We start from the raw sequence: 23,016 nt of genomic DNA, 5'->3' as shown, positions 1-23,016 counted from the left end.
TCTAGATCTTTGTTAAACATTTCTTGTATTTTCTCAATCCATGCCTCCATTCTATTTCCAAGACTCTGGATCATCTTTACTATCATTACTCTTAATTCTTTTTCAGGTAGGTTGCCTATTTCCTCTTCATTTATTTGGTCTTGTAGGTTTTTACCTTGCTCCTTCATCTGTGACATTTTGTTTTGCCATCTCTCTTTTTTTTTTTTAATGAGTGGGATTCTGTTCCTGTCTTACTGGTTGTTTGGCCTGAGGCTTCCAACACTGGAGTTTGTAGGCTGTTGGGTAGAGCTGGGTCTTGGTGCTGAGATGAGGACCTCTGTAAGACATCTGTCCAATGAATATTCCCTGGGGTCTGAGGTTCTATGTTAGTCCAGTGGTTTGGACTCGGAGCTCCCACCGGAGGAGCTTTGGCCCGACCCCCGGCTCATGAACCAAGATCCCTCAATCCATGTGGGGTGGCAAAAAAAAAAAAAAACGAGAGAGAACAATAACAAAGTAAAAAATAAAATTAGACTAGGAAACTAACAGGTATGTCAGAAAGAACATAAAGATAAAAATATAGATGAAGCAGCAACCGGAAGGTACATCAGTACTACAATAGTAAGAAAGAGAAGGAGGAAGAAGGAGAAAAAAAGAAAGAAAGAAAGAAAAAAAAGGTGGGGGGAGGCCTTGGCTGTGGAGGGCGAGGTCTAAGCAAGGGCAAGGTTTGGTGGTGGGCGGGGCCTATGCGCAGGACCCACAGGGCTGGAAAAGGCCCTGGGGGCTGTGGGGCTTAGGCTCAAGGAACAGAAGGGGCCCAGGCGTGCCCCCCACCGCTGGTCTCAGAGGGAAGGGGACCTCACCTGGGAGCACAGCAGGCTTCCTGGACTCGAGTGGGCAGGGCAAATGCCCTCCTCTCCTCTCCTGCTCCTCCCATCTGGGAGGGCCCCTCCTGCCTGCCTCTGCTGTTCACCCCTCGGCCTCCTTCCTATGCCCCCAGGACCCATGCAGCCTGGAGGGGGCTTTGGAGGGGGCGGGTATCGGCCTGGGAGCTCAGCAGGCTCCCCGGCCCAAGTGGGCCAGGAGATCAACCTCAGCTCCTCTCCCGCTCTTTCATGAGGGTCCCTCCCGCCTGCCTCTCCTGATCTCCCCAGCCTCAGGGGTGCCAATCCTGTCTGGCCTCCACTTCTCCTCCCCCTTCAGTCCCCCCGCGTCCTACCAGTTCACTTGGGGGTTCCTCCCATCTCCTTGGGCGTCAGGGTCCCCACCAGCAGCCAGCAGGCGCCCTAGTTGTGGGGAGACGCTACCTTGGCGTCTTCCCACACCCAGGGCTTTTATTCTTGGGAGAGTGTTGTCCCTATTTAAATTTGCCCTACCTCTGCGAGGTGCCAGTAGGTGCATTAAAGGGTGAAGTGGAAAGTTTATGGGATCAAGCTTTCTCCTCCAGCCTTCTGACTCCCAGACCCAAGATATCAGGCTTGGGCCAGTGGAGGCACAGAGAAGGCCAGCTGAGCAGAGCTGAAGCCCACCCAATACAGGCTCGCCGGAGCAGTGGATGGGTGCCCACCCTTCCAGGGTGAGTTCGATGGAGGCTGCTCTGAATTCCTTGGCAGGCAGCTGGGACTGAGTGTGGTTTCCTTGCTCCTTCAGCAAAGAGAATGCTCAGCTTCAATTCTACCCTCCCTCTGGATCTGTGGGGGGTCCCTAATTACTCTCCTCCTGGGGCAGCTGCTACCAGATTATTTCCAAACACCTTTAAGGCTTTCAAAGTCAGAGCCTCTCACTGGCTGGACATGACTCCAGCACAATGGGCTGGTTGGAGTAATAGCTGAAGAAGCCCAAAGTCCCCATGGTGGGGTCTAGACAGGAAACCGTGTCCACCCCTCCCAGTGGTGCCTCCGGAGTTGCCTTCTCACCAGAAACACCAAGGGACAGGCTGGCAGGAGGACTGGGACACTAGGGAAAGGGTGATTCTGGTCTTGCCTCTTACGCTCAGGGGGTGACCCGAGGAGTGTCCGCTTCCCGTCTCCCCAGCGTGGTGATGAGACAACACGCCCTGCCTGTGCCCGCTGTCCCACCCACTGGTCAGCCTGCCGATGGGCGAGCCCCAGGAGAGACCATGTCTGATCACTGAAGACAGCTTCCTCTACATCCAAATGGAGCTGAAACTATCTTCACCCTGCAGGCTCCGGCAGGAAAGCCATTTAAGGATCTCTGTTGAGCCAGTACACTCACGGATTTATGGGCCCTTCTGATAAAACTGAGTCTCCACTCCTGGGTATCCTTAAAGATTTTTTTTATTCTAGAAAATTCTGACTTTTGCCCCATCCACTCAACTAAAACTCCTCTGTTGAATTCAGATCACCAGTATTGTGCGGTGGGCCCCAGTGCCTCTCCCACTCAGACACCCAGGGCTCATCTCAGCTGAGGGCAAGACCTCCAGCACCTCCCCGTGTCTGCCCCACAGACCCAGGAATGCAGGCTCCCCTCTGTTCCCATCCCCCCCTTCCCCAGGGCTCCCCTTGCTCCAGATCCCGGCAGAAAAGCCACTGCACCTTCCCAAATTCTCCTCTGTCCTGTGGCTTCTGAAACATATCAGTAAATCCCCTGACTTGAGGGACAAGTAACTTGAGGGAAGCAGCTAGTAGTTGACAAAAATCTGTCACGTTCTTGGTTTTCATTCAAAGGTAAGGAAGAGCCAGGGGTGAACTTTCTCAGCTGTTATCATGGCCTTGCCCATAATTCTGGCCCTGGGGCAGCCTTGCCCATACAAACATCTTTCTTTTACTTTCAGGGAAGGTGTTTCAGAAGGAAGCTCCCTGTGTCCCACTTCAGCTCCAGACTCTGCAGATAGGCAGGTGTTAATTATAGGGAATTCTGTCCCATAAAAGATTGCTCATTTACACATCAGAATAAACTCACCTTAAGTCACCTCCCCTCTGGGTACTCTGTCTTTCTCTGACACACTCACCCTCTGACTGGAAAATAAAATCGGACCATTCTTTATTTATAAGTCACCCACCCAGATGTGAGCTTCTACAGTCTGGCTTGTCTCTTTCCTTTCTAGAATCAAACTTAAACTCCTAACAGATTACTCTTCATACAGCAATGTGGATGAGTCCAGATGCATTATGCTAAGGGGAAGAATTCAGACGCAAAAGGCCACCCGCTGTGATTCCATTTATATGACGTTCGTTCTGCACAAGCAAAACTAAAGGGATGGAAAACAGTGGTTTCTAGGGAACTGGGGCTCGGGGGTGACCAGAAGGGGGCACGAGGGAATTGTGTGAGCTGATGGAATTGTATGTCTCTTGATTATGATGGTGGTTACATGATTCTACGCTTTGTCAAAACTCATAGAACTATACCCTAAAAAGAGTGAATTTTACTGTTTATAAATTATACTTCAATAAACCTGACTCAAAAAAAAAATTACTGGGCTTCCCTGGTGGCGCAGTGGTTGAGAGTCCGCCTGACGATGCAGGGGACACGGGTTCGTGCCCCGGTCCGGGAAGATCCCACATGCCGCGAAGCGGCTGCGCCCGTGAGCCATGGCTGCTGAGCCTGCGCGTCCGGAGCCTGTGCTCCGCAACGGGAGAGGCCACAACAGTGAGAGGCTGGCGTACCACAAAAAAAAAAAAAATTACTTACACTTGCCAGTCCTTTCTGGAAGAAGGCAAGGCATAAGGCAAAAACTGACAACTTTTCTAAACTCCTCATCCACCATTGAAAGTGGGAACTGGATCTCTCCATAAAATCAGGTCTGTTAAAGAAGGGGATCCGTGGTTCCCCCAGAAGGTGCCCCATTTTGAAGGGGCTCAGACCATGTGAGACGTTCCTTACTCATCCCTCCATCTGTGTTCATTGGACATTTCCTAGGAGGCAGACTTGGCAGTAGGCAATGCAGAAATGGCTGTGAAACAAGATACAGCCTCTGCCCATGAGGGGTGAATAGTCTAGTGGTCCTGGGGGTGGGATGGGTGAAGGTGGAACTGCAGAGAAGTAAAGAAACAGTAACAAGACAGGGATCATGGAGCTCCCGGGAAGTGGCATTCAACCTCATCCCAGGGAATTGGGAAGCTTCTGAGAGGAAGCAGGCCTGAGTGTGAGTTAGCCAGGAAGGACAGTGGGTGTGAGGACACCCATCCCTGGAAAGTACGCATGCGAAGGCCCAAAGGACAGAGAAAGGGGGCATATTTTAAAAATTATAAGGAGCTCATTTTGGAGCATTGAGGCTGGGGAATGGGTATACCTTAGTCTTTTCTTCCTTCCTTCCACCAGTCTGAGGACCTGCTCTAAAGAAATATGTGCCACAGAGGAGAGAAAACTGCTGTAACTCAGGGCTCTCAGGTTTAAAACATAATAAATCTTTGCTCAACAAGTGACGAGATTTCAGATTAATTGATCAAAAGCTCCTGGGTACTTGGGCCTCCTAACGTTTCACCTGCTTTTAACCTAGGTCTGTGATACTTTTTACATCAGCAAAAAGGAAAATTAGATGCTAAATTGGAAATTACAACAGCAAATAACAAAACCGTCCCTAGAATTTCTCACTGGATCCCCCTGGTGCTAATTATCTGACCTTGACCACCAAATAGGTCTATTTTTTCAATTTAGAGAGACCGTTCCATGTAATTCAACAGACATTTCCCAGATTCCACTGTTGGGCCAGCTTTGTGAATTACATAGAGAACAAGCTCCGAATTGCCTGGCTATACTTCCCTATCTGTGCTAAAGCACCTATGCTGTCACTATATCCCATAGTGAGGGATTCCACGCCAGACCGCACATTGAGCAGTGGCTGAAATCAGCTAGAACATCTATCCCCCCAAAGACACTCTGTAGAACTCCCAGAATCCTCTGGGCCAACCAAAGCTGTGTCCACTCTGCCTTTTAGGGCTGCTTCCAAAAGCCCTTCACCCGCACCCACTATGAAGCTGGCCTCATCCATTCCCAGCAGGGGCTTGGCGTCTGACACCACGGCAGAATTAACTTAATCATCTGCACCAAAGCAACTGGCTTGATTTAAATTTTACAGCTCTTTCTGACATTCAGCCACTGAATAAATCAAATCCCACTGTCTTGTCGTTACTCTGTTGATGGTGATAACACACTCAAGTATGGCTCCTCCTTTTCCATCTTCTTACGAGATGAGGGTAGAGTGCTATGCGTCATTACATCAAGATGGGCTGGGAAAGCACTGCTTCTTAAATAGTGTCATCCTGGATCCCTTTCTACAGAAGAGAACGCCAGGGCCTCATAAGATTCCCCCACCAAAGCCTCTGAGCCCCACAACGCTGCCTAAACCCCTCTAACCAGACAATCAATGGGAAAGGATGGAGAGTGAAAGGGGTCCTGTCTCCCTGGGAAGGGAAAGGAGGAGAGGCATGTGAGGGGGGGTGTCTACAAATGACTGATTACTGGAAGCCTGGATTTTGTCTTCCAGGGTTACCTGTCAGAAGGGTTGGTAACGAAATGGTACCGCTCACCACGCCTGCTCCTCTCCCCTAACAACTACACCAAAGCCATTGACATGTGGGCCGCTGGCTGCATCCTGGCAGAGATGCTCACGGGGAGGATGCTCTTTGCTGGTAAGCTGCTACCCAGGCACCTTCCTTCTCCTCTGCTGTAGCTCAATAAAAGGGGAAAACAGGGCTTCCCTGGTGGCGCAGTGGTTGAGAGTCCGCCTGCCGATGCAGGGGACACGGGTTCGTGCCCCGGTCCGGGAAGATCCCATATGCCGCGGAGCGGCTGCGCCCGTGAGCCATGGCCGCTGAGCCTGCGCATCCGGAGCCTGTGCTCCGCAACGGGAGAGGCCGCAACAGTGAGAGGCCCGCGTACCGCAAAAAAAAAAAACAAAACGTGAGGGAAACACTTGTTAATCACAGACATGCTAGTCTTTCTCTTTGGCGTTACCTCTGCAGCTTTTATGGCACCTGATTATCAACCATTTCAGGCAAAATACTGGAGAGGCTAAAAAAAAGCCTTTTGAGCACAGAACTTTCAAAATCAATAATCGTGTATATTCGAACATCTTGAGACTGACCCCTGAAAACACCCGTCCTACATTTTCAGCCCCTTCCTCTCCTCTCCCTGCCACTGTGAGAGGTCGGTCTGGAGTGCTCATTTGGAGAGGGGACCCCACAAGTCTCCCAGAGTCTCTGAACTGAGCCTACATGAGCCCACTGCAGGGAGAGGCCAAGGGACTCGTTCAGAGCAGATGCTGATCCGTAGGCACTTTCTGGGTCAGCGCTCACAGCATCCACAAGTGCTTAGTGCCGCACAGGGCATCATGGGGGACACGGAAGAGCCCCGCCCTTGGCTACCAGCTTCTGGAAGACTGGGACCCCATGGGAATCGGTGGTAAGGGGAGGGAGCTCTGTGCAGCTGGGTGAGTCAGGGGCATTTCTTCAGGAAGATGGGGCCTAGTTGGATTTAACCTGGTAGAGGTAAATGGCAAGGCTACTCATGCCAAAAGGGAAAATGGAGGAACTGGAGGTAAGAACAGCCTGGAAGTCAGAGGGGGCAGCAAGGATTCAGACCTGACCCATCCCAGCAGCGTCAAAGCTCTGAAGCAGCATCCGTGATGGCCTAAGCGTAGAAGAGGAGTGGAGTTTCCAAGATGCACAAAGCCTGAAGCTTCTTACAGATGAGGATGGTATTCATGGAGATTACACTCCATTTATGGAGACGACACTCCATAAATAATCATTTGTTGAATGAGTGAATAAGTGAATGAGTGCTTGAATGCTCAACTCCATCCTGTCCCACAGACCTGGCACAGTCTGTCTTCCTCCCTCTGCCCAAAGGAGCACAGAGGCAGTGTGCTCATGACACGTCCCAAGCTTAATTTGTTCTTCCTGACTTTTTTTCCTCCTAATGGAAATCCAAAAGGTAAGACTCATTCCTAGCCTTAAAATCACTTCCTTCCCCAGCCCAGTAAAGGACATGCACAGAGGCATATGGGAAAGAGCATTTGGAAAGCCTTGGGCCAGGCTGCTCCCATCACTTTAGCGATGGCTGACTCAGGCTATATGAGACTGGTCCATTCCAGAGGCACAGAATGCTAGGGGAACGGATGGGGCCCCAGAGACTACCCCTTCTTTCTACATTTGACCAAGCCCCAGAGATGGCAAGCAACTTGCCCACAGTCACACAGCAAGTTAGTGGCAGAGTGAACTCAGGTTCCCTGGCTCCCAGCCCAGCTCTGGTCCCCCTGCCCCAGGGTCGTAGAGCGGCCCGGGAGCTTCCACACACGCCAGCCACGTGGGCAGCACACTCAACCATCTGGTGTTTACCTCCCCAGGGGCTCACGAGCTGGAACAGATGCAGCTCATCCTGGAGACCATCCCTGTGATCCAGGAGGAAGACAAGGACGAGCTGCTCAAGGTGATGCCTTCCTTCGTCAGCAGCGCCTGGGAGGTGAAGAGGCCACTGCGCAAGCTGCTCCCCGAAGTGAACAGCGAAGGTACCAGAGTCCGACGGCCAAGCCAGCACCTGGAGGCAGCACTCTGGTTTCACCCTGGGGGGCTGGGGCAGGCAGTCCCTCCCAAAAGGACCAAACAGAGTCCCTAGACACAGAAGCTGGGGACCCCTGGCAGCGGGCATTTGCCCTCGCTACTTCCAGACTGAGCTCGGCCATCAGGCCACCCTCAGGGCAGTCACAGCTGGTCCTCCACACTCTACCCCTGATTTTGCTTCCTTTTCCTTCTTTCTCACTTGCCTCCCTCCCTCTCTTCCATCTCCCTTTATTTTTCCCTCTGTAAGGCATGGTATGGTTTCATCAGCTTCAAAGCCAGACCCAGGCTCAGTTCCCAGTTCCACCAGTGACTAGCTGTTTGGCCTTGGGCAAGTTTCTTAACTTCTCTGCATCCCAGTTTCCTTAACTGTAAAATAGATGTAATAATACATGACACACAGGGTCACTGTGACAAGTAAGTAAAACAGAATTTGTAAAGCCTTTAGCATAGGATAGTTGCTCCATCGTCTGAGATGTTACATTGCCACCAGCCTTCTACCTGCTAGAGGCTCCCTTAGGAAACCCCTATATCAGGTAGGATATGGTCTTGCCAATTGTAAAAGAAACCCAGATTATCAACAGCTTAAATAACATGTATTTCTTATTTAAGAAAAAAGAAGTTAACTTTATTTCTCTCTTATATAATAATCCAAAGTAGATAGTCTAGGGCCAATGTGGTAGACCTGCTCTACCAGGGCCCAAGCCCCTTCTGTCTTGTATTTCTGCCACCTTAGGGTGTTGCCCTTACCAGCTGGGGGAAGGCGGGGAAGGAGGGCAGTTCCCTTGACTTAACCTCACCTCCATTCGTGTCCTGTTGGCCAGAACTTAGTCACATGGTCCCACCTCGCTGCAGTGAGGCTGGGAAGTGGACACTTACTCCACTGCCACTCTGTGTCCATTACTATGAAAGAGGAGAACAGACATGGGGTACAGCTGTCTCTGCCACGCTCCTCTCCATCAAGAAACCAAGAACTTGGACTAACAATTTCTCTGGCCATGATCCCCATTCAATCTGTCTCAGTTTCCCCATCTTTAAGGGAGGGGGCAATCTGATTCCCCACAAATTAAGACTCAGCCCATCCACATTTACTTTGATTCCTAGGCCTCTGTAGAAATCCCACCATGTGACACAAGGTTCAGAATTCTCAGGAATTCTGGATCAGGGATGTGTCACCCATGTCCCCATCCCCCAAACCACCACACGCATAGCAGTCCCTCGGTGACTTGGCTCTGAGTGTGGTGGGCCTGTCTTGCAGAGATCAGAGACATAAGTGATGGTCTAGCTGGGAAGATGGAGTACACGTCAGAGATAAGCAGATGAAGGAACACATCCTAAGGGGCTAACGAGAGCTCTGGGTATTTGGGGAGGGGAAGAGAGCCACCAAGCACTGAGAGGGATAAAGAACCGGCCTGGAGGACTGGTGAGGGCTCAGATCAGCGGGAAGCTGACTGTAGGAAGTGAAGCTGGATAGGTGAGAAGGGCCAAGAGACTGCAGGGCTCTGAATACCCAGCAGACGTATACAGACTTGATCCTGTAGCCGAACAGATGTTCACGAAAGCTTCACCCTCCCAATGCGCCAGCTTCCACCACAGTTCTCTCGTCTGCCACTGGGCTTGAAAAGTGGCCCCAATCAGCCTGGCCTCAGGGTAATGAGGTATGGCTGAAATGAAACTTCAGTGGGAGAAAGGGTATCACGCGCACCTGTCCCTAAGAGTCAGTTGGTGACTCTCGGTTTGTCCTGGATTGTCCATGTGAGGCCCCGTAGGCCTGGGAAGAGGTGGGAGTCCTCTCTGGCTGTCACCCTCAGAGGCTCGATGGACAGAGTCTGGGTGGACTGTATCCCTCAGCAGCCGAGACAGCCGTCACACCACAGGTTCAGGACAAGGGAGCAGGCCTGAGACCACGCCAGGGCGTTCACTTCTGAGCTCCACTTACAAGAAGAAACTATATCACAAATGACAGAGCTGATGAGGAAATCTAATAGACAAAACAGGGAAAGCAGTCCTCTGGGTGCAGCAGGGGTGAGGGGTGAGGGGCCCTGCCCACCTGCCTCTTTATCTCCAGAGACGCCCCTGAGAATCCTTCCTGAGGATCCCTGGGGCTCTGAGAAGTCCAGCTGGGAATCCACTGGGGCCACAGAGAGGTGACGCAATTGTACAGAAGCCTCATTATATTAGAAGCACTAAAGAAAACATGTGGGAGGTTGAACTTAGAGAAAAGGAGTTGGTGGAGGCGGGGCGGTGTGGTTATGAGTTAAGGTGAAGCCAGTGCTGTAGCCCATAAACCTGAAGTCTCTGTGGCTTACCCGCTAGCCGTATATTCACTGCTCAACTCAAGTTCAGACAGAGTGGGGGAACCTGGGGGCCGCGCCTGGGATGCTGGCCATGTGACATCTTCAATCGTAACTTTCAAGGCTCCCCGCTACCCGCAGGGCACCAACTTCCGGCCGAAGACAGGCGAAGGGAGAGCAGACACTCCTGCAGGAGGTTTCTATGGGTCTGGCCTGGAAGCGGGGTACACACATCATTTCCAGCCCCTTCCCATTGGCCCCAGTCACACGGCCACACCGAACTGTGGGGGAGGCTAGGAGATGTAGGCCAGTTGTGTGCCAGGAGGACAGGAGGCTTGCGTGGGACATGACTGCTGCCTTGAAACATGATGGGAACAGTCATGGGGAAGAGAGAGCACGCTGACATGGGGGGACCAGAGAGGGCAGAGCGAGGCTCGAGGGCAGGAGTTAAAGGGGCAGATTTAGGTTTGCTATAAGGCAGGATTTTCTAACACTTGGGCTTCCCAGAAGTGTCTGGGCACCTGCTGGAGGACCAGCTGTCAGAGAGAGGTAAGGGGAGATTCTCATCCTTACTAGAGTCAGTGAAGCGGCCTTCGGGGCTGGCATTTTCCAACGTCAGCGTTCGCTGGGTCTTTCTTAATACTGATGATGATGGGGATGACGCCTGCCAACGTTTAGAGCTCCAACTCTCTCACTTCCTTGTCAAAAGGTTCAGGGTAGTAGGTGGGGCCGAGCGAGGGGCTGGGAGCCCAAAGAAGAAAAGACTTGCCCATCCTGGAGCTGGGCAGTGGCCGAGCTGGGCCCTGCACTGCCTGATTCTTCCCAGTCCTGGGAATCTGTGAGGCTGATTCTCTTTCAGGTCTGCAGCCCTGGGCCCAGAAGCATGCCCTGAGCCCCCGAGCACTGGGGAGGGATCAGAGTCACTGCTGCTTAACCGATCTTTCAGTCTAGGATTATGGAACAGAACTGCATCCTCCTGGGAGGCCAGTGACCTTCAGAATCCATCGATTTCCGGAATCACTGATAACTTTTTCCGCAGAGAGGTCCAGGGCTGGTGTGAGGGGCAGGGTAGTGGTGCAGGCTGAGGCCCACCCGGGAGCCCCTCAGAGGGCACAGAAGCCTGGCCCTGAGCTCAGCTGCTTTCCTCCTTTTCCATGTGGGCTGTAACCTGATTAGCCAAGCCATGGTTTAAGCGGAGCCTCCAGGGCTGAGAAGGAGTACAAACCTCCAGACCGGACTTGCCCTGAGATAACCCGGGGCTGAGCTCACAGGGCAGACAGGTGTCCCTACCCCCGCTCAGGACAAAGGGCACCTGTGTGCGGAGGTGATGTTCAGCCAGTGCACACCCACAACGCCCTACAGGTGGCTGCCATCTTGATATACCTTCATGCTGGTTGGCAAATAGCCACCGCACAGGGCTCCTGAGTGCCCGTTTCCACGCCCAGGTTCAGCTGCCAGGTCCTCCCCTTGATCTATAGCCACTGAAGGGTTACTGCCTGGCACAGCACGGGGGCTTCAGCCCAGGGGATAAATATTTTGAAGATGGCCTTTATTTGTCAAACCTCCAGGGGCAACATATGGTAGAAAGGGCTCTGGACTTAGGAGCGCTGGGCTGTCAGGCTCTGTCCCACCCGCCTAGCTCCACGGTGACCCTTCTCACTGAGGCTTTTTGCTGCTGGGTCCTCCACCCGCTCCAGCAGCACTCAACCCATGACAAATGAGGGTGGGGATGGAGATACTCCAGCTTCCCCCGCCCCGAAGTGGGACCATCTCTGAGATGTGTCCCATGCTGTCTCTTGGAGGACCCAGTGGAACGGAGCCCCAGGGGCTCTCAGCAGGAACGGTTCATTGGCACATCCTCTACTGGCTTCTTCCCCATTGCCCTACCGGTGCTTCCTGGCATCACTGCCACATAAACTGCCTCCACCCCATTCCTTGTCTCTGGGGAAATCCAGCCTAAGGCAGAGTTCTAGCCCTGGACCTCCTGTAACCTGAGTCACTGTACCCCTCTGGACCTCTATGAATTCATTAGCGAAGTCAAAAAGCAGCGTCTGCTCTGGATTTGTCCCTGGACTGTGGTGAGGATCCTGAGAAAGGAAACATCCGAAAGCCTTTTGACAAATGGAAAAGTACAAACACTAGGGGGTGTCCCCATGCTGAGGCGTCTTATTCTCAGCTTGGCAAGGGCACAAATGACCTTCCTGTCCTGCTCTGCTCTCCACAGCCATCGACTTTCTGGAGAAGATCCTGACCTTTAACCCCATGGATCGCCTGACCGCCGAGATGGGGCTGCAGCATCCCTACATGAGCCCGTACGCTTGCCCCGAGGACGAGCCCACCTCGCAGCACCCCTTCCGCATAGAGGATGAGATTGACGACATCCTGCTGATGGCCGCCAACCAGAGCCAGCTCTCCAACTGGGACAGGTGCGGTTCCAGCCCTGGAGTCTGGAAGCGACATTCCCGTCCTCTCATTTCTATTTGCCTCTGATCCTCCATGACCTTTCCTTCCGTCTCCCAAGTTCTATAGCCCATAGGGCGCTTTCCCCAGCTTAGCCTCCTGCCTTTCTCTCCTGTCCCCAGACATTCCTGGTAGATGACCAGCTATGACCTGCATGCGTGGTCGGGGCCTGCCTTTGTGCAACACTGGTCACCACCAGCTTTCCAACCCACCCCGAGTGTACTGCACACAGGGCTCAATACAATGTTGGGCAAGCATTTAATGGGCCCGCACAGCCAGAGCTCATGTCTAGTAGGCTGGGAATTTGCCCCAGAAAAGCAAAATGCAGCAACGCAAGACAAGAAAACAATGTGACATTTACCACCACACAACACCTTCATGCCGTTCACATCATTTGCACCTCCTGAGATGCCAGTAAAGGGGCACCATTATTATTATCGCTCATTGACGCACGAGGAAGCCACAGCTCAGAGAGGTTAGAGATTGGCATTGTGTCACACACCTAATTCCTGGCCTATGTGGGGCCCTCCCCAATCTGCACCCATGTCAGACACTGCTAAGCAATCACAGGACTCTTCCCTGCTAAACTGAGCCGGGCCTCAGAATCCTTCTCAACACAGTGTGCCCGGAAGTCACTACCAATGAATCAGAGTTGGATAGAAGATACAGTTTTTGACAATCTCCACATAAGCACACAATGATCTCCTAGGTCCCTTCCTGATCTGATGTTCCTAGATCAGGCACCTAAACAAGAAATCCCTGCAGTTTCAAGGACCCTCACGGGAGGAGGCAGTGTTCACCTCTAGGAGTGACCCCTACGTTAATGGCATCACTGGGAGGGTGGGGAGAACTGGGACCTTCCTGTGCCTCGCACACCACAAGGCGTGGACTGCAGCTGCCCGCCTGCCCGGTCACACAGCCAAACCTGCCTGTCCTTGGTTCTTCCTGTGTGAGCCCTAGGCCTCCTGTTCTGGGAGCGGCTGGCTGCTGCCTGAGGCTTCCCCTGGGCTCCCTGCCTCTCCCCGCCCCCTCAATTCTGCGTAGAACACCTGGCACAGGGAGGGAGGGCTCAGCCCAAGCTGATGGCCTGCCCACCTGCCCTTCATTTGCTCTTGGCTAGAAGACTTGGCTCTTCAGGGCCGCAGGACAGTTGACGGAGGGCAGAATTCCAAGGATCTCTGGCCTCTCCTGAGGGTGTCTGTAATCTTTCAGTACGCCCTGCCTGCTCAGCATCTACGCAAGGTGCTGCAGGGCCTCCAACCAGATCCACTATGGCAGGGGTTCTTAGCCCCGGCTGGAACTTAGAAACACCTGGGGAGGTTTGACAACCACGCAGATGCTGGGCCCCTCCCTGGACCTCCTGAATCAGCATTGGAGATGCGGGGCAGGCATGGAATTTTATTTTTAATCCCCCCCAACAAGTGATTCTAATCTGAGCCAAGGCTGTGAAGCCCTCATTAGGGCCCTGCTACTCAAAGTGTGGGCCAGGGACCAGCAGAGTCAGCATCACTGGCAGCCTGTTAGAAATGCAGACTCTCAGACCCTGCCTCATCTACTGGATCAGCAACTGCATTTCAACAAGGTGCCCAGGTGATCTGTGTGCACATCAAAGTTTGAGGAGTACCGCACAGGTGCATCCACTAGAAAGTACCATTACATGAGGAGAGGGGTTTTGTTTTGTTCCCTGCTGTGTCTGGTAATGCTCAGAACACCGCCTGGCACACAGGAGGTGCTCAAGAAATATTTGTAGGATATTCAATGAATACAAAAGGATACAAGAGTTAAGCCGGGCAATCAGTCCTTCTGCCTGAGCCCTGGAGGTTCACCGTTACTTTGTCCCATCACCCTCCCACCTTGGGAGGTGAGGGAAGGAGCTGGAGGGACTGGGAAGGAATGGAAAGCCGGCCTGTGGGTGGCAGACAGGGATGGGGGCGGGGGTTGGCTCCCTCCACAAAGCCAACCCGGTTGGAAGGGTCCAATCACCATCCTGTCTTACCTTTGCAGGTACCCTGTGAGCCTGTCGTCGGACCTGGAGTGGCGGCCCGACAGGTACCAGGACGCGAGCGAGGTGCAGCTCGACCCGCGCGCGGGCTCGGCGCCGCTGGCGGAGGACGTGCAGGTGGACCCGCGCAAGGACTCGCAGAGCAGCTCGGAGCGCTTCCTGGAGCAGTCGCACTCGTCCATGGAGCGCGCCTTCGAGGCCGACTACGGGCGCTCCTGCGACTACAAGGTGGGGTCGCCGTCCTACCTGGACAAGCTACTGTGGCGCGACAACAAGCCGCACCACTACTCGGAGCCCAAGCTCATCCTGGACCTGTCGCACTGGAAGCAGGCGGCCGGGGCGCCCCCCACCGCCGCGGTGGCGGCGGACGCGGGGCCGCGCGACGACGAGCCGGCCAGCCTCTTCCTGGAGATCGCGCAGTGGGTCCAGAGCACGCAGGGCGTCCCCGAGCGCGCCAGCCCGGCCCCCGACGGCCCCGAGCGCCGCCTGTCGGCCTCCCCACCCGGCCGTCCGGCCCCCATCGACGGGGGCGCCAGCCCCCAGTTCGACCTGGACGTGTTCATCTCCCGCGCCCTGAAGCTCTGCACCAAGCCCGAGGACCTGCCGGACAGTAAACTGGGCGACCTCAACGGCGCCTGCATATCCGAGCACCCTGGCGATCTCGTGCAGACTGAGGCCTTCTCCAAAGAAAGGTGGTGAGGGCGGCGAAGGGGCGCTCCAGGCCATCCCGAAGGCCGCCTCCCTGGCATCTCCACCACCCCTGCCGCCCCTCTCTGCTGCCTTGGGGTTAGCAGAACACAGGAAGGATCCGAGGAGCAAGAGGAATGTCCATTTCTTAAACTGCCTTAATAACTAGCCTTTAACCTCTGGGAGTGGGTTTGAACAGGAGCCGAGATTGGGGGTTGATCACTTTCCCAGTGAGGACGAGGCCCCTGTGCTTTTATAAGTGGCAGTGTACAGGGCAGAAGTATGTCTTAGCAGTCTGCAGGCCCCACCTGGGTGGCTGTGTGCAGTGGAACCTTGCAGGCAGAGTGTTGGAACCACCTGGCCCAACTAGCCTCAGCTGACAGGTGTGGAAGGACAGTGAGGCCCAGAGAAGCAAAGTGACTCTAAGTTCAGGGCCTAGTCAGTGTCAGGGAAAGCCTTGAACCCCAGGCCAGTGTCTGTCCACTAAACAGTGTCTTCCTCTACTGGCGTCACTCCGGCTTTTCGCTCAGAAAACTTGGTTCAAGATGTTTCTTCCCTGTCCATTACCATCTGACCCATTCTACATGCTTTTACTCAGAGCAATGCCCCTTGAACTCTGAAACTGGAAACTGAGCCAGCTTCTTTCCCTTAGTCACCAAGCATCTTTTTTTCTGGCTCCTCAAGTACGTAAATATTCCCATCTGCCTCACCCCTGTAGTATTTGCCTCACCCCGTGTGGTCTGAAATCTTGGTTGCAGACCAGCCCAGTTTGGGCTCTGTGGGTAAAATAACCCATTCTCCCAGGCCTGTGCACACACCTTTTGCAGAACTTCCTATGCACTTTCCTGACACACGCACAGACACAATGACACAGCTCTTGCTCCCAAGGGAATGTCATACGCGGCCGAGTTTGAAGACAGCAATTCCAAGAATCCCTCCAGCCTGCCCCACACCCCAACCCCCATACTCATAGCCCCACTCCAAGCCTACCTTGGGAACTCATGTTCTCGGCATGAATTGCTCATTTGGTGGAGAGCAGTGAGGTGCCTGCCTAGAGCAAATGTGTTAGGAGAGAAGATTTCACACAGGGCCCATCCGACTTCATTAATGCTGCCCTTGATTTTGATTATCCATTTAGCCCCAGCAAAGAGCAGGCCCTGAAAAAATGCATTGGAGAGCAAGAGGCCTTGGGGACAGGGAATCCGGAAGGGTAGGAAGGTATGAAAGGTGGGGTACCAACATTGAGGGCCTTCAGGGGTCAGGCACCAGCATGGGGACCCCACGACAAAAGAAAGGACTGGAGGCCACCATGTCCCTCCTAGCTTAGGCCAGGATGAATTCGGAGCACGCCAAACCAAAGGTGCACTTGTACACAGAGCCTGAGGGGGGACGGTGTGTGGGCACAGCAGGCCTTCTGCAGAAACATGGAGCCCAGTCCCCTGGAAAAGCTCTGCCATTTCCACCACTGGCGTTCAGCTTCCCCCAAAGATGCCCACAGGAGCCAGTCTGTAAACAGAGGATTCCTCAGTGTTGAGCTTAGGCTGGGTTCACCCTCACCTCAACAGCACCTTAAATCTAATCAGCTAACTAGGATCTGTGCGTTGAAACCTGCAACACGTTAGAAACTTATATTTAAAAACAACCATACTGACCAATTTTTAAATGGAAAATATGTAAATATGAAGTGTCTGGGTTTCTTTTCTTTCTTTTTTGTTTTAAAGAGAAGGAAATGTACACCACTCCTCATGTGCCATTTGTCCTCAAAGGGCGGCTTTACTTTTTTGGTATAGGAGCAAGCTGCTGACCTTGACCAGGAGTTCATATATAATTGTTATTACAGAGGAATTGCTATTACTTACTCATGTTTTAAAAAAATCTATTAAACATTATTAAACTTGATCAGGATGGGCCAAATAAAGCTTCATTGGAACATAGATTCGTTTGTTCATTGACTTACTCTCTCATTCATTTACACATTATCTGATCCCGTCTTTAACAGCAGATGAGCCATTGGAGCCTGGCTGGCTTCTCCCTGCACCCATGAAGGCCAGCGTTTCGAGGGTTTGCAGTTGCAGGGGAGGCGAGGGGAGAATCTACACAGATTGGTAGAAAGGGAAGACATTCCAGAATCACCTGGGTCAGGCCCAGTGTCCATATAGTAGATTTCAAACCAACTTTTGGAGCCCATTCCAAACCTTCTGACCAAGGATAGTCTGGTCCGATAGCTTCTTCCTAGCTTGGGGCTCTATCAGTAAGGAAAGTCAAATGGGGCACTGGCTTAGTTTCCTTCAGAAGCAAACTCTGAGACAAAGAATCAAGTGCAAATAATTTGGGGGTGGGAGGAATGACCTCAGGAGACACTGAGAGGTGATGGGGAAGTGATGGGGAGGGGAGAGAAGCCAACAAAGGGTGCGTGTCACCACTGTGGGCAAAGCAGCTTCGTTCCGGTGTGGAGCTCCATTAGGCAGAGTGGAAGGAACCTCAGGGCCTTCCCACCCTGCCCAACCTTGACTGATGAACACGCTCCTGGCTGTCACTTCCCCAGCACTTCTGGCCTGTTCTGCACTGCAGCACAGGCTCCAGTGGACAGAGAAAGGCCACAGGCAAAAGGACACAGGTGCTGGCAGGTGGAAGTTGGAGTGGCACGCACAGAAAGATGAGGACAAAGGGGATCTCGGTAGAGCACCAACTACACCCATAGGTGTCAACAACGGGATTTAACGTTGAAGAGTGTTCAGGACCCAGACAGAGAACATCTCCTAGTGTTGGCAATACACTCAGGCTTTCTCAACCCTTCCTATCCCGTCCTCCCAGCCTATAACAATTAAAACTGGTCACAGGGCAGGAAGCTGCACTTTCATAAAGCTTCAGCAAGTAGGGGTGAAAGAAGCTGGAGGTACTACCTAAGCTGGGTTGCTACCTAAGCTACCTGTGGCTTTTCCTTTCAACCTCCTAAACATCCCATGCCCAGCATCAGTGTCCCAGCCATTAGTCCCGCTCATCAAACTCTGGGATCAGCAATCCCTGTCACTGTTGAGAAGATTTGGTGTCAAACCAATGGGGGTCTTTGTGTCAGAACCTACTGGCAGGCCTGTGGTGTGAGCGCAGGAGCACTTTTCTTGCCTGTGCATAGGGCCACTTTGATCCCTGAGGCTTGAATTTTGCTTTTTACACTAAGAACTTCACGAAGACCATAAAAAACCCTTCCAGACTTTGACATTCTGAGTTCAAGTTACTTAATCTCCACTGATGTCTCTTTCTTGCTCTGCACATTCTTGACTAACAGGAACGTTAACACTCATAGGCCTTGTTACTTGAGCGCCCAGTGGCTAATTCCCATGGAAATGACAATGTGGGATCAGATTGGCCCTCAGAGCACCTACTTCACCCAGTCCCTCTGGTCAATCTTAGTTGACAGGCTTGTTGCAAACAGGCTCTGTTATGGGAAAGAACAAGTTTGTGTCTAAGAGCAAAAGCTCCCATCCAACAATTGTTCCACCCTCTGTCTGGACCAAAACAAGGCTTACATCTTCTCCACTTTAATTCATGGGCTCAAAACTAAGATAGAGCTTTAAATGACTCAGAAATTCCTTTTCAGAAACAAGGACACTGTGAGCCAGGCTGAGATGCATCAAAATATGGTTGTAGGGGTCCCAATGGCCATCAGAGCTTAGTCACTACCGTCTTGGCTTGGTTCTCAGGAATCCTGGGATGGGAATTCCTGAGTAAATGATTGATGGAGGGGATGCCTGAAGACAAGGGGGAGTATGGGATGCAGATTAGGGTTGGGGAAGAACACTCAGCAAGAACATGGTCCAGGCTAAAAACCAGCTTCAGCTCCACCCCACAGAGAGCTCTGGAGCACAAATTGCACCATGGAATTGACCCCACCTTGAGGAAAAGAGGACAGCCTTTTGTGCCTCCATGTCAGCGAGTCCCTGGTTGCAGGCTGTGAGGGTAAGGTGGAGGAGTAGAACCTATTCACCAAAAGCAGCTCTCCGAGGAGCAGCCGTGAGCCATTCAGCAGGCAAACCCACAGCCACTGGGCAATTGGCAGACTCACTGCTGAAGTGGACCTATCTGGGTAGGGTACCACCCACATCACAGAGCACTGCACTAGGCACTATGGGGGATAAAGAGGGAGAAAAGAAGAGGACTGCCCAGCAGACTTTTATGGTTTGAGTGGATAAATGGGGCAATTATATAAAACCTCTGAGGTGCAAATAAGAGACCTTCAAAGTTCCCCACCTGGTGAGCACTCCAAGGCCCAGTTCCAGCCCTTTCATTATAAATTTCCTGCTGTTAACTTTCCCAAAAGCAACCTCTCCACCACTGCCCCCTACCATGGAACTGTCAGCCAAGTGACTGTGTTGGGGGTCCCCAAGACCACCCTCAGGCTTGATAATTCACAGCAAGAAGGACTCACAGGATTCAGAGAAGCTGTTATACTCACGGTTATGGTTTATTACATGAAAGGATACAGATCAGCACAGGGAAAAGGTGCATGAGCTAAATCCAGGAGAAGCCAGGTTTTCCCTCCCAGTGGAGTTGCATGGGGACATGCTTCCTTCTCCCAGCAGCAATGTGTGACAACACATGTGAAGTATTATCAACCAGGGAATCTTACCTGAGCCACAGTGTCCAGGGTTTTTACTGGGGATCAGTCATGTAGGACTCTGGACTGATCTATGTTACTCAGTCTCCAGCCCCCCAAGAAGTCAAACTGATACAGCATGGCCCAGAGCCTCAGATATACAAATCATTCTTATCAGGCAGGGTATTCCAAAGGCTCAGAGATTATCTCTCAGGGGCCAGTCAAGGGCCAGTGCTTCTGAAGATAGGCCTTCCTCTGGAATGTACAGTTGATCCTTGAGCAACAGGGGTTTGAACTCCATGGGTCTACTTATATGTGGATTTTTTTCAATAAATGTAGACTACTGTACTACCCAATCCACAGCTGGTTGAATCTGCAAATCTGGAAAAACTGATAGAGAGCTGACCATAAAGTCATATGTGGATTTTCTACTGTGTAGGGGTCGGTGTCCCTAATCTCCACGTTGTTCAAGGATCAGCTGTACTAGGCCCTGCTGAGTTAACCCTCTACTGCATGGTGACATTGAATATATTTGTGTCTCCTGCAATTCTAAAGTCACATGAGAGTTTGTCTAATGTGAATATTACAGCAAAGCTGAGGCAACACAACTGCTTATAATAGAAATCTTATTTGGTAAAATATGCCTACTTATTTTTAAGAATATGTAGCATTATTTAAATATAATAATAGAGGCTTCCCTGGTGGCGCAGTGGTTGAGAGCCCGCCTGCCGATGCAGGGGACACGGGTTCGTGCCCTGGTCTGGGAAGATCCCACATGCCGCGGAGCGGCTGGGCCCGTGAGCCATGGCCACTGAGCCTGCGCGTCCGGAGCCTGTGCTCCATAACGGGAGGGGCCACAACAGTGAGAGGCCCGCGTACCGCAAAAAAAAAAAAAAAAAAAAAAAGATATATATATATATATATATATATATATATAAAATAATAGAAATAGCATGCATGCTGAGGCAGGCGTTAGGCAATCTAACACCTGAGATGCCTTTTCTTATTAAATCACCATCTGCTTATGAAAGCCCCGACTGTCACCAGATTTGCAAGCTAGCTCACTGCTCATTCTGTCAGCGTGGTTATTACCACTGGGGCAATTGTGCCACATGCATGATGTGTTGCTTTGGGAAGCAACCATTTCCAACGATACCCGATCTGCACTGGAACACCGTGCTGCAGCTGCGGAGTTCTGCGGCTGAAGGAGCTCTCTGGCTGTGCAGCTGCCTGAGGGATGACCATGTGAAGCAAGAGGCACAGTTGAGAACTGAGGATGCAACAGTCAGGCTGAGCCACGGCCAGCTCCAGTCCTCAAGAAGATGGTGCTCGGGGGGCTCTGGAGGTGAGAAGGAAGGGAAAGACCAGACTCTTTACCTACGGGCACCTACCAGGTGTGATTAGAGGGTGTAATGGTTAATTTTATGTGCCAGCCTGATTGGGCCATGGTGGCTGGGTATTTGGTCAAACATTATTCTGCATGTTTCTTTAAGAGTGTTTTGGGATGAAATTAACATTTACATCAGTGGGCTTTGAGTAAAGCAGACTGCCCTTCCTAATATGGTGGGGCCTTATTCAATGAGTTGAAGATCTGAATAGAGAAAAAACTGACCTCCCCCGAGCAGGAAGGAAATCTGCCAGCAGACAAGCCTTTGGGCTTAATCTGTAATGGCAGCTATTTGTGGGGTCTCCAGCCTGCTGGGCTACCTTTCAGATTTCAGGTTTGTCAGACTCCAGCCTCCATAATTGTGTGAGCCAATTCTTCAAAATAAATCTCTCTCTCTCTCTCCCCACACACACACACACACACACACACACACACACACACACACACACACATCTTATTGGTCCTGTTTCTCTGGAGAGCCCTGACTGGTGAAGAGGGCAGGGCTTTAAATGTACTATCCATTTTAATCCTCACCACAATTGAGGAGACCGACGTCATTAAACCCATTTTAGAAAGGAGGAAACTGAGCCACAGAGAAGTTAAATAACTTATCCAAGGTCAGTATAACATAGGGTTTCAGAAAAGGAATAATAGATCCAGACAGCCCGGGCTGGAATTCTAGCTCCACCACTCACACGCTGTGTGACCTGGGGCAAGTTACATAACCTTTCTATGACTCCATTTCCTCATCTGTAAAATGGGGATAATAATAATAATAGCTATCTCATAGAATCATTGCAAAGATTAAAGATGTTAAAATATGTCAAGCACTTTGTCTTTGTACAATACAGTGTTATATGTGTAGAAAGTGCTTTATAAGTGTTTGATTAGTAATTAAGGTAAACAAGATAATACCAATAGTAAGTGGTGGATCCAAATTTGTACCTAATAAATAACACTTTCAGTGTTATTTGTTCTCTGGGGTTTTTACATTATATCAAACATGTGGAAAATCCACATCTCCATTAAAAACAAAAGTCAAGAGCAAAACCCCACCATCTGAAGTATTTGCCCAGCCCACAACCTCCCTTCTCTGAGAAGTGTACTCCCGCATTCACAGGGGAGTCCTCTGCATCCACGTTTGTGTTTTGGTGACCTTCCTCCCTCACCTGTCCCACCTCCACCCAGGTGACTGGACCAGGGCACACACCTGACCTGAGTTGGGCCAATCACGTTCCTTCTCCTGGGAATTTAGATTTAAGATGCAGAGACATTTGTCAGTGTTTGCTGTTGCTTGAACTGAGGACAAACCAACCTCAGAACTGTGAGGTGACCAAGTTCACTGTGTATCTTTAATCACAAAGGGAGAGGAAAAAGCAAGAGTAGAGAGAGACAGAGAGACAAAGAAACTGCCCTAATGCTGGTGAGGTTTCTCCCAGTTTCAGTGTCTCGTGGGGACCTGACTGCACCTTCTGCCCCTGGTTCCCATCGGTTACCCCATGACCTTAGACTAACACCGCTTTATGTGCAACACCCTTGACTGGACTCTGGGGGCTGAGAAGAGCCCAAGCCTGTGCTGAACCTCCACACCTGACCTGGATGTGGAGGACCTGTATCCCCCAGCATCCTTTCACACTTTGGCACAGGTCGCTCATCACAGCAGCCTCCTATGAGCAGTGCTTTGCAGAAAAAGGGAGGAGACTGCGTGGTAGTTCCATGAAGTGAGGGGCTCTGGGAAGGATTTAGATAAAGCCCTCACCTGGGTCAGAATTGTGTGAACCCAACTGTGGGAGAGTAATGAGTGCCAGGTGGCAGGGAAAGATGTGGAAGGACCTCTGGGGCCAATTTCATCTCCTCTAAAATTCTGCCTGAGGCTGCTCTGAACTGAGCAGGGCAGAGGTCAGTCGATGGCAAGAGCAGCTCCCAGCTGCCAGCCCCACCCCCTCATGATTTCCAGCCACTTTCCAATTTGGTAGCCACTCACCACATGTGGCTACTGAACCCTTGAAGTGTGGCTGGTCCGTATTGAGATGTGCCGTAAGTGTCAAATACACACCAGATTTCAAAGATTTACATTCAAAAAAGAATGTAAAATA

General features: G+C 51.6%; 1 protein-coding gene across 1 annotated transcript in view; it reads left to right on the top strand.

Moving 5' to 3' along the window:
• Positions 1-16,873, top strand: part of MAPK4 (mitogen-activated protein kinase 4) — a 177,759-nt gene extending 160,886 nt beyond the window's left edge. Inside the window, exons 3-6 of the mRNA XM_067699066.1 lie at positions 5,426-5,570; positions 7,286-7,447; positions 12,015-12,216; positions 14,255-16,873. Of these exons, the coding sequence (XP_067555167.1) occupies positions 5,426-5,570; positions 7,286-7,447; positions 12,015-12,216; positions 14,255-14,951 (1,206 nt within the window). The 3' untranslated portion in view covers positions 14,952-16,873. The remainder of the gene's footprint in view (positions 1-5,425; positions 5,571-7,285; positions 7,448-12,014; positions 12,217-14,254) is intronic.
• The last annotated feature ends 6,143 nt before the right edge of the window (positions 16,874-23,016 follow it).

This window comes from Pseudorca crassidens, chromosome 12 (assembly GCF_039906515.1).
Source record: "Pseudorca crassidens isolate mPseCra1 chromosome 12, mPseCra1.hap1, whole genome shotgun sequence".
Classification (NCBI taxonomy): Eukaryota; Metazoa; Chordata; class Mammalia; order Artiodactyla; family Delphinidae; genus Pseudorca; species Pseudorca crassidens.
Note: the sequence above shows the minus strand (reverse complement) of the source record. Positions and strands in the feature narration are given on the sequence as shown.